This window comes from Euprymna scolopes, chromosome 35 (genome assembly GCF_053919585.1).
Source record: "Euprymna scolopes isolate OS-2025 chromosome 35, ASM5391958v1, whole genome shotgun sequence".
Lineage (NCBI taxonomy): Eukaryota > Metazoa > Mollusca > Cephalopoda > Sepiida > Sepiolidae > Euprymna > Euprymna scolopes.
The window spans coordinates 14,301,919-14,314,691 of record NC_136516.1 but is presented as its reverse complement, the minus strand read 5'-3'; the positions used below and the strand labels follow the sequence as shown (position 1 = coordinate 14,314,691).

At 30.2% G+C, this 12,773-nt stretch overlaps 1 protein-coding gene across 1 annotated transcript in view; it reads right to left on the bottom strand.

Annotated features, from left to right (window-relative positions):
- LOC145259586 (uncharacterized) overlaps nucleotides 1-12,773 on the bottom strand; it is a 146,995-nt gene that overhangs the window by 63,883 nt on the left and 70,339 nt on the right. The window contains exon 13 of the mRNA XM_080117240.1: nucleotides 6,550-6,639. Within this exon, the coding sequence (XP_079973366.1) occupies nucleotides 6,550-6,639 (90 nt within the window). The remainder of the gene's footprint in view (nucleotides 1-6,549; nucleotides 6,640-12,773) is intronic.

Here is a 12,773-nt window from a genome sequence, read left to right as displayed (position 1 = left end):
ACGTTTGGCACACTCCTCCGCAGATGGTGAACTTTCATATGCTCGTAGGTCAAAGATGCCTTCTCGAATGAACAGATAACCCTGCTTTGCTGCGTACTCTGAAACCACAATGGCATACATATTCATTTTTAGGTGGATGTTTCTTGTGTTTTGCCTTCATATTTGCACGAAGGGTGTCCCTATGACAAAGGCGTTTATGTTCAAATTCTTTGGTCCAATATATATATATATATATATATATATATATATATATATATATATATATATATATATATATCTCAGTGCATCATATTTTAGGGATTATTTGAATAAGATGCACAACCTTTCAATTGATATAACCTCTTACCAAACATGACGACTTAAGAAGGTTGGAGGTTATGACTGAAATGCTGTGCAAATAACACTCAAGATGAGAACATTAGTCCGATTAATTCAAATAATGCAAACAATCATCTCTCACCTCAAAAATTCAAGACTGTAATATCATTGTTTTCGTTATTTTTCTGATTTTAGCAGTCAATAATAAAATGTGCATCATTTGATTTAGCATGTATCTCTTAGAGTAGGATCCACACTACATTTCTCTCTCCACCATACGTAGTCAAAGGCTTGTTCAGGATGAAGGTTATTCTAAGATCTTTGTGTAGGACATCCAGTCTCATTTGTTTCGATCATACTTCTCTACCATTATCCACAGGTTTCCATCATGAATTCTCTTTTCATAACAGTGTTGTTGCTTACAGACAGTTCATGCTCATACAGAGACAATTTTCCCTCAGTTTGTCAGAAATTGGCATGATGTTGTAATGGTGTCAAATATCGACATTTCAGACACAGTCTAGTTAGACCTGAAGTACAATGCAATATCTTTATCTAATTAAACCAATCACTTTCTTTGTCTCCTTTGTCGATAGACATGTGGAAAGAAGATTGATGGTATATATGGAATAATAGCAAACAAAATGTGGTTAAAAAAAACAATTGGTGATCGTTTTTTTTATATATAAAAATCACTCCAGACTAGACATGAAGCCATTTGATATAAGAAGCTAAAAAAATATTACTTCACGATAAAAAACCAGCCAATGATAAGTGTGAGATGGACAGATTCTGACCAGAAAACAGCAAACATCTCTAATGGTTAATGCTATTGCATGTTATTAGTGAAAATTATTTAAAATGAAACTGTTTATCAATAATTAGCACAAATACCTTGGCTTGGCAATAAGCTAGATGATAAATTGCTGACTTGAATTTTGAAAATTCAAGAAACTTGTCATTTTAATAATTTCACATTGCCGTAAATATCATGCAAAATCATAAGACACAAGAAAAGCATTAAAAAAAGTCTCGCTCACCAACATGCAGAACATATGGCATCAATCTACATTCAGTTAGTTAACAGCTATATTTCTAAATATTGATTAAACATATAAATTGAGGTTTCACACTCCAAAATGAACCAAACATCATGCACCCACCAGTCAGCATATGAATAGAGTTGAATATTCAAAGACAATGTGAAGAGAAACCTAAACAATATAAATATATCTATGAGAAAGGCCAGCATCATCATTAGGTGAAGGACAATAGAATATTCTTTTCATTGTTTTGACTTTAGAGTATATATTTGACACAGTTGGACACAGATACGCACATCACTATATAAAAACATGAGATATCAATTTATATATATTCGAGAGTCAAAACAAAGAAAAGAATATTCTGTTGTCCTAGCCCTAACCATCATATCCAACTTGATAATAAATAATAGTTATATTGCTAACAAGCATCATTATATTCAGCTCGAATAATAAATAGTAGTTATATTACTAATAAGACCTCCTGTGACCCGTCGGGTCATTATTTGTTGTTTATACATATATATTATAACACATATTTACAACTAAAACTCAGATGATGTTATTTTACTTGTTTGTCACCATGCACACTTTTCATGAATGTACATGAATGTTTCAAATGGTGGGATAAAGGGCAAATGATAAGAGAAGTAATGAGAGGAATGAAACGGAATAAGTAAAGAGGGAGTAAGAGAGAAGGGGAGGAGAACATCAGAATAGTAGTTTAAATAATACAAATTATCAATGCCCATCTCAAAATTTTTTATTAAAAAAAAGCAAAGTTTTAGTAGCGTATTGATTTTTAATCATTAGCTGTTGACTTACACATGTATACTGAAACGTGCAGGTTTATAATATTCAGTCAAAAATATTATAGCATTTTTTCATATATAATGCATTTTTATAAGATGTAAGCAAAACTTTTTGAAGATTCAAAAATAAAAAAAAATTTTTTAATTATCATTTTGATACAACTTCTTAAAATATTTTCATAAATTTATAAGATTGTCTAAAGACTTTGTAGACACCTTGTATTTAACAAAAAAAAAAATACAGGATGTTCACAAAGTCTTTAGACAATTTTATTAATAGATGAAGATATTTTAAGAAATGATATCAAATTTTTTTCTTAAATATTAATTAGTTGTTAATAAAATTTTAATAATATCACTTCATTATTTCAGAAATAAATTAAATGGAATAATTGATTTCCAACCTGTAATATAGAGACCAGGATTATACATAATTGTGTTGCGCCAAATAGGAATAAAAACGATCTGTTTATAACATTTATTCTTGACAAAAGAAGACAGTAGACCTACAGAATTGACTGAACACATCTTCTGCAGCTTGATATTATTTAAACATTTCAGTGATTTCCAACTTCAGCTATATTAATAATTTTTTTTTATTGTCTCAAGACTTTGTGAACACCTTGTATAATTTCTCTAACTGAAACTGACATTCTTAAAAAACTAGTATGTTATTTTTTTTTCTTTTTAAACGTAAGTAAACTTTGTTTTGTTGTTAAGTGTATTTTGAGCGTTTATAAACATTACTGTGTTCCCTTTTTTGTTTTTTGTTTTGTTTTTTTTTGAGTGAGGGGGGAACACAGTCAGACTAGACAAAATACCATGTTTAAACTTGTTGACGTTCAAAAGAAAGAGATAAGATAAAATATAGCATTCATAGTTGGATTGATGTCCTGATCTCAAATGTTACCATCAAAGCATTTCAAACTCTTTCCTGTGGAACAAACTTGAGATTATAAGCAGCAAACAGTCATGGAAAATTTTCAAATGAAAGGACACATGTTTGGTTCTAATAATCATTTCAGTAGGTCATGAAGGCCCCAAAGCCACTGGAGGATAAGGTTTAGTCTCGATAATAACAACATATGGGAACATGTAATCAAGGTGTAATATATTGCTACTAAGTAAGATGATGAACACGTTTGTATGAAAATACAATGCAAATGCTAGTAGAGCACCCAACGTTGCCCAGTCATAAAATGCTTAAACATGACATTTTTATTGTTCATTGTAATAAATGAGTCAGTTAGAATTGTTAGCTAACAAGATTGTTTAGTTTTACATTTATTTTTCTTTTAATCTACATACTTTAGAGAAGTTAAGAACATGGGTGACAGCTAATAGCCCTGCTTGTATTAAAAAATACAATCGGAAATACTGAGAAGATTACAGAGTTAAAATTGATGCCAGAAAAAAAAAACAGAATATCAGTCTGATGGTAAATGATGGATTTAGAATTGCTTATCTCAAGAATAGATAAGAATATACAAATACTGGCAGGCTGCCCAGTCTTGCTTGGTCATACAATATGCTTAAATATAATATTTTAATTTATGCAGATTTCATATTTATTATTATAAAGTCAATTCTCTATTGATTATTATATTGTACCAAATATATAAATATAATTTCCAAAGTTTAAAAAAAAAATGACTTGGGTGCCATCAACTAGAATCGAAACCAAAACATTTAGCTCCCCAGTGATAGTCTTAACCATCTGAACTAACGATAGATGGATATCTAAACTATAAAAATTAACTGACTTTAAAATATAAATGCATATTCACGCATGGACAGAGGATCACTATAAGTTGACTTACGATTGCCAAGTTCCAATTTTTCATTTTTGAACTCTAAACAGCTATTTTTTTCAGCTAAAAACGAAATCAAATTTGTTCCACTAGTCTGAATCTCTTATATATAAAGTTTCAAGTCTGTAGGCCAAAAATTGACAGTAATTTAGCAGAGACTGTTCCACACACACACACACACAAATGTATAGATATAGATTTAGCAGATTTTCAAAAGAAATGACTAATTTGTTTTCTTTTAGAAATAGTGAAAAACTTTATGTTAAGATCAAGTTGGGAATATATATATATATATTTTTAATTTTCTACTGATCACACAGTTGTAAAACCAAAAACAAATGAAATAAAAATCAAAATAAAAAAGAACTTCCTCCAAAAAAAAGATTACAAAAATAAAAAAAAAATTTTTTTAATACAAAAAAACTCAAGTAAAACAAAAAACCGTTATCATTGGTTCCCAGGTGTTTTTTTTTTTAAGATGCAAAAATATTAATTTAGATAGTTAAATCATAAGAGAATTATATAAATTCAACATTTCAGCTTTCAATACGTTTAAATAAGCGTGTGAAATCAGATTGTAAATTTAATCTAATATCGCAGTTTGGGTAAATGTAAAAATCAACAGTCCAAACAGTTTCCCCAAAAATTTTAATAAAATTAGTGTATACCCCCCACCCAAAAATATAAATATATATATATATATATATATATATATATATATATATATATATACACACACACACACACACACACAGAGTAGAACCCTGGGATACAGCATTAAAAATTAGTAACAAAATACAGTATACAATACACATGTATATAATCAAATAAAATTATAAATAACACTGCAAGGTGGGACAAATACCATTACCAGGGGCCGGCAAAACATTGTATTCAACATCATAACCTGAAAAAAAAACACATCCTAGGAGCCACCGTATCCCGGGGTTCTACTGTATAAATAAAATTATGTAGTAGTAGGAAAAAAAGATGTTGAAAAATTTTTTGTCTTGATAAAATAAGTCTCAATAAGCAATATAAGACTTCTGTTTTCGTAAGATTCCATTTTGTTAAAATCTTGATTTTTCTAGCAAATTTACACATTTCAAGTGTTTTTCTTCAGATTACATGTATAATACTAAATTATTTTAATGTGAAATTGTTTCTCATTTAATATTAAAAAAAACACCAACATAAAAGCACTTTTATTGTTTATATTCTGTTTAGACTGTTGATTTTTAATTTACTACAATTGTGAATATGTTCACTTACATAGTAATAGAATGACAACACTACAATAATGGAAAGTACGGATTGAGATTAAATGAGATGAATCATGATGAAACTTATTCAAATAAAGGTTTAATAATTCAATATTAAATTGCCTTTTTTATTTATAAGTTGCTCAGGTTAGTAATGGATTTGTAAAAGGCTTCTATAATATGTAGATTACAGTAACAATTAATATCAGTCAGTGTTTCTTCTCTAATAAAGAACAAAATTCAAAAATTGAATTTCAAATAAAAATAATGGTATTCACTTAATTGTTATGTTGCAGTAATGACTACGTCCAAAAAATTACAAGAAAACGATAAGGTAAAAAATGAATTATGAATGAAGACAGTTTTCAAAGACAATTAGCGAACATTGAGTTTTGCTGACAAAAGAAACAGGAGAGTTCAACTCATAACAAGGGTGGTAATAATTTTTTTTAATTTTAGGCCAATATTTTCATTTATAATTAATTTTCTATCTTATTGCCTTTCATAATTTTTGGATATATCAATCACTGATGATTAAGTAGATACCATTGGTTTCACTTGAAATTCGATATTTTGATTTTTTAATTTTGCCCTTATAATGAAGAAGCACCTGTTAGTCTTTATCTCCTCGCTACACATATTCTCACCGAAGGCTGGAAAAAAAATAGTTTTGCATTAACAATCAATAAAACTTACACACCACCTTTCAACCATAAAAGAAAACAATAAGTTTAAGCATTAAACACACATTCAAATCAATCTACCGATTTATATTATTTGAATTATTCAGACAACTGTTCTCATCTCGGATGTTATTAACACAATATTTTGACTGATGAAACCTCCAACTTTCTTCAGATATGTCTTGTTGAACTTAGAAATCTTTATGCTGAACTAAGGAATCTATACAGAATTTCAAAATTACTTAATCCATGTAGGGTAGCTTGCTCTCGTTCCATCAGTCAAGGACCAATGGTGCAAAAAATAAAAGTGTTAAGTAATAATCTCTTCAATCCTTAGTACAGACGATACTAAGAATACAGTTACAAATTACTTAAGACTTCTACTTGGTCATGGCTGACGGAATGAGAGTTAGCTACTCCTGTATATTAAATAAATAGTTTCTTTCAAAATTTTGTATAGATTTTTGAGTTTGATTAGGCGTGCCTGCAGAAGATTGAAGGTTGAAACGTGAGAATAACATCTAAGGTTTGAATAATCCAAATAATCCAGATTATCAATACTCATCTAAAAAAATTCTGATTCATTCAGAAGAAACATAATCATCAAAAAACTAACTTACTCTTTTATCTCCACCGCCAGGTTTGTGTGTTATATTATCCTTCGAGCCAACTTTTGACTGAGCGCTCCACTCCACTTTCTCATCCATAATCTAATTTAGAAAGAAAACATACATTTTTTTAAAATTACATTTAATTTGTAAATTTTTTCTTTGGGAAACAAAAAAAAAAAAAACAGAATGAAAAAAAAGGGTATCAATGCATATAAAGACATGCTGAATTGGAAATATTCAAAATATTTAGAAAATAAATGTAAACAAATAAAACTCACAATGAAAAGCAATAATCAATTTAACAACAAAATCATAACTTAAAAAGCAAAATTCTTATAAAACTTATCTAAATTATTTACATTTCATGAAAATTTGTGCATTTTTCACACACATACTCTCATCTTGACTCTTTCGGTCAATATAAATGTTGTCTTTCTTAAGATGCATTTTTTTTTTTTAAATGTGGGAACCTTCTAGTTAAACTTGTGAATCATTATGTCAAAGTTGGAAACTTTATTATGTGAGGGTAGCTTATTTTCATTCCATTAACTATAACTGGGTAATAACACAAATTAACAGTTCTATTTGGTCATAGTTGATGAAACAAAGACAATCTACTTTTGTGGATTTAAATAAAGGGTTCAGTTAGAAATTCCGTACAAGATTTCTAAGTTGACCTAGAAGGTTTCTAAGCTCGGAAATGTTTCAAAATTTACATTTACCAACAAATTGTGACTATGAGAATCAAGATGAGAATATCAATCTGAATAATCCAAATAATAGAAATTATTGATCACTATCTAAAAAATTACAAAACATTCATGATATTAAATGCTGCTCAAAGAACTTGATTAAAATGGTTTTAAACAAATACTACAATTACTGTATTTTCTTGTCTACGAAATATCTGATTTTCATGATTTTTAAAGGACTAGTACTTCATCTCAGTTATAAAGTGTCCATTTCAAGTTTCAGTAGATGGACTCTTGGTCATGATATCATTGCATTTGATAGATTTGAAAATACTGACTGATTTGACACAATAGTTAATGTGTTTGCTAATGAGTCAGGATACTGAAGTTTAATCCTTGGTTGAATCATACCAAAGATTTTTAAAAATGGTGTACTGAGTTGAATGCAACTTGTTTGTGCCAGGCAGTGCAAAGGGGTCAACAAAGGTTACCAGTAGCATAGATAAAACTCAGAACTTCCATTACCAGGGCGTGCACCTGCATTACAAAACAGATCAATGAGTGCATTTTGGGTGGGAGCCGGTTAATAAGAATTACAGCCCTACACACACACTGAAAAATAAAAAGAGTGCACATGTGCTTAGGAGTTCAGTTGAGAGTTGAGTCGGTGAGTCTACAGTCTACAGCTTGAGTTTTCAGTTCAAGTTTCGAGTCTGACAATCACAGTCATTGGATTGAACATTCTCGTAGAGTAACGAGAGCAGCTCTGTATGGAAGATGAATCAATAAAGAAATTCACATCCTCCTTCTAAAGATAGGCAGAGAACAGGGGCCGCCATTCGACCGTAAAGCATATAAAGTCCTAATTGTCCAGAGAATGAGACTTGTGTTGTTGTTATGAGATTTTTGTTCCAGGCCAGCCGACACGGTCAAGAGATGTGAAGACGATATGAAAAGGTATGTTTTGTTTTTATTTTATATTCCCCTCCAAAAGGCTGATATGCCGTAGATATGAACATTGACTCAAATATGGAGACACATCTTTTCTCCCATATACATAACAATGGTACTTGTTACTTCTTTGCTAAACACTCACTTTTATATAGTGAGGATCAAGGGCAAGTGGAGTAATCCAGAAAAAGAAGTGGCACCTTCCTTTACATCTTAGTATAGTAGCTGATGAAAAGGGAGCCTTTGAATCACTCTCAACTATGGTTGCCCTATTTTACCTTATTGTTATACTGAAAAATAAAGTAGCTTACACTAAGGGAACCCATATTAAACAAAAACAGCCAATCCATCTTTTAACATCTCTGCAAAAATAAAATATGCATTTATCTCTCCTAAGTTTCCACAGATTATAATTTATTTTTTAATGAATGGGAAAATACTAAAACTTAATTTATGATTGATTTTGGAAACATCAAATATGAAGCCTACAGAATTATACAGCACCAAGCACCATATACAGGGAAAACGAGCCATGTACACCACTGTGTTCCCCAAACTCTCCTCTACATGTAGCATGGGTTGCAGATACTGAATGCATCTAACGGCACAGTCAAAGTTCAATGTTTATGAAAGCAACTTTCGTCTCTACATCCCACTCCTTGATAAACTAGCTAATGTGAAGGGTCTACTCAGCCCCCTGCATATGTTTTTTTTATCTCCGTGGTGTTCTAGATGAACAAAAAGTTTTTCATCAACAAATGGAAGAAAACACAACCTTAGGTAATGGCGGTTGTCAGTTAATAATCTGATGACGCTGATGATCCAGATGATCACAATGCATTCATGGATTATGTTGACACAAACATCAGCACAAAATGACTAAAAAGGTTCGTCTTGTTTCTTTAACTTTATTAAACTTTATTGTGTTTTCAGGCAATAACAAAAAAAGTTCATTGTCATCGTTGCATCACAACTATCATCATTATTGAAATGAACATGATGTGATAGCTTAGGTGTTACACTTCATGTGACAATAGACCCAAAATGAATATCTCTATTAGTTTATATTTATTTAAATGAATATCTATATTAGTCTGTATATATGGTATAATCACAATGACACACCGGTTCCTGCTGGATCACCAAAGTTAAGCAATGTTGAACCTGGTCAGTACTAAATGGGTGACCATTTGGAACTTCCAGGTGCTATATGTGCTCTCTGCTTATTTCAGCATTGTTTCCAGTCATCATGGACTTCTTGCCACTGGACTCAAACATTGCCAATTAAGGATAGGTGTGGTTGGAGATTGTGCAGCCCTTGCCTCACAATTACTCGCGCAGCTGCCCCTACAGGGAGTATCCTTTGTCTTCCGAGACTGAACGAAATTAGTATTAGTTTGTGAGATACATGGGTTACAAAGTCGTGAAACTTTGAACCCATTTTCTGATTTGTTTTTTTTAAGTGATGTTTAATACTGAATGATTCTGGAGGCTTCATATGTTCAAGGCTATTCAGGATTTTACAAACTTAAATGTATTGAAGGAAAAGAACCAAGAAAAGAATCAAGAATTGGAGTGGAAGAAGATAGCATGCAAAAAAAAAAAAAAAAAAGTGATAGAAGAGAGAAAGAGAATAAATAAAAATCAAGAACAATTAATTTTTAAACCTTTTTTTTAATTATTTACTTTTACTTACACTGACATCCATAAGAATTATTTCAAAATCAATTATCAATAAACAATGCCATGATTTAACTGTTTGAAATAATAGTTTGTCTAAATATATTTCCTTAAACTAAAAATTATAAGTGGAAAAATAATTTCAAAAATTCTTTATTCTGCATCATCTAAAACATTCTACATGCAATATCGCTATGGCAACAAGAGTGATTGAAAATAGTGATTGGAAATAAATTGAGGATCAATTGAAAGTCATGCTCTCAAAACAATCTATGAAAAAGATTAAGATTAGAAAACAGTAAATTTTATGTACACTAGCTATCCTAAAATTTGTTTACAATTAGAAAATAACTTTCGCTTCTCATTCTATTATTAAATTATTTGAATAAATCAGATGGTTGTTTTATTAAAGTGCATATAATGCTTCTGTGAAAAATTTAATTTAAAAATTATGTTTTAAAAGAAAAATACCAAGAAAAAGTAAATAATTTTAATACAAAAAAAGATGAAAATGATTTCATAAACTCTGAGGATATTTTTTTTTTTTTAATTCTCGTAGTCAAAACGTATTTTTCTAAAACTCATCACATATTAAAACAAAAACTAAAATATAGCAATTGAAATACTGAAAGCAAAAAATGTATCTTTATTTTTTTCATTATATAAGTACATTAAAATCCAAATAATTGAAAACAGAAGAAAAAAAAAGCTTCTTAAATTATTAATATTTCTATTTTATATTACCCCTGAAGAAGCCAAAACTCAAAATAGTGAATTAAATGGATTAAATTACTATGTATGTATAAAAGATAAGCATTTTATAAATAAATAAGAATTTCCCCTATTTTTTGACAGGTATAGATCCATAATTAAAAGTTACATATGTGCTTTAGTCTGATAATTGATTTTTTATTTTATTTTAGAAATTATAAGGATGTTTTGATTGATTTTAGCAAATTTTATGTTTTCAATTTTATGTCAGCTGTTTTCAACTGGATTTCAACATTGAAGTAGGAGTGACAAGTCTCCTACAGTAATAAGGGTCCTCTATCTTCGACCCAAAACACCATAAATGCAATAAATCTTCTTAGTCATTTTTTTTCATATTACACAAATTTCATCATCTCTATATAAGTACATTGTTGAAATGATGCTCTTTCATAGCTATAGTATATTGAGGCTAAGCCTCCTCAAGCCAAGCTCTACAGATGAAAAAAAAAGAGAGAATAATTTTAATAAGAAACTTTCAGAAAAATACAAGTAGATGTGATGGAAATTATTTAAAATTAAATGCCTGTCTTTTTTTTCTCCATCTTTTTTTTATTGTTTTAACATGTTATCTTTTTTTTTGTTATTTTAAACTTTTTTGAAACTCATAAATTTGACTACTAGTAACAGATTTCAAGACAAGTTATTCCTGACAAGAGGAATCAATGTTGTTCATCACTGGCGAAAATTTTGTTAATTACTTGTCAATTAAACATGAAAAAAATAAGCATCTCAGAATTAGAACAGATCTGATCCCAGGGAGCAGATATTGAACACACAAAGGCCTCAGTATCATTTTAGATAGAGCTTTATAGCAATAATATTTAAAAGGGACTCCACACTTTACATCAGTTTCACAACAAACCTGATCATCAAAACCCATTTTCTGTCCAACACATTCGTATACATTTGAATGAGATTTTGAGCTTGCATTCAAATGTATACGAATGTGTTAGACGAATACACTTCTGACAATTAGATTTACCATGAAATTGCTGCAAAGTGTTGCATCCCTTTAAATATGTATTGTTATATGTACATATATCATTTTTTTTTTAAATATTTTTATCTCTTTGTTTTCGAGAGAGAGAGGGTATTCTTTGAGATACCAGACATTCACCTGCTATTTCAACATTTCCAACCATAGAAATCTTTTTAAGATTTAAACCATCACTTTAAGTGAAATTGTTTGTATCTTTCTTGCACTTGGTTCACCAAGTATATTCTTAAGGTAGTTTTAAAATTCTTTTTCATAAGCCAGGTTGTCCTTATGATTACTGGGCTGATGGAGATCTTAAGATTCCAGTTTCTTTTCATGTTGCACATAAAACATTGATATTTAACCATCTTCTCTCTCTCTCATTATTATTATTGTTATTTATATATGCTCTGTTATTATATCTTAAACGTCGAGCTTCTGATTTTAAAACAAATTGGTAAATACATAACGGATAGAAAATATAAGCAAAAGCATACATTTTCACAAACCTGTATGTGTGTGTGCGTACGCACGTTTTTAAACAGTGGGGCATTAGAATACGGCGACTGCCCCCCTGCAAAGGGTAAAAGTCCCTCAATGGGGGTCCTGGATATGACCTTAAACTATATCCAGTGGTGAGGCCCCAGCTTGTGGGCTTTGGGGAGTGTGGAGCGACCCTTTAATTAACATTGCTCCCAGGTCCACTCTGACCCGGACTGGTAGTACCTGTTAGGGTCCCAACTATGGGTTAAATAGAAACCAACGTGAAAACAACAAATATATTCTATTAAAAAAAATTTTCTTCAAAATCTTTGGATTCGGCATTAAATAACCCGAAAAGGGTTGATATGCCGTAAAACAAAAACAACCAACCAATTTAAACAAAAACTTAAACTTTATCCTTGTATTCTTATTGTTTTTAGATAAAGATTGTTAAAACGGGGAAAAAATTAAGTATTTGTAAACATGTTGCAGATGGCATCAAAAAGTTTGCTTTAAAATGCGGATCATGCAAAACAACGTAAACATTTTAACTACAACAATTTCTAAGGAAACGGATATCTATCGAGAGAAAAGAAACGGATGATTCTCCAATATGGAGAAAAAAAAAAAAAATGAAAATAAAATAAGTGAGTTACCCTACTCACCTTTTTCTCCCCACC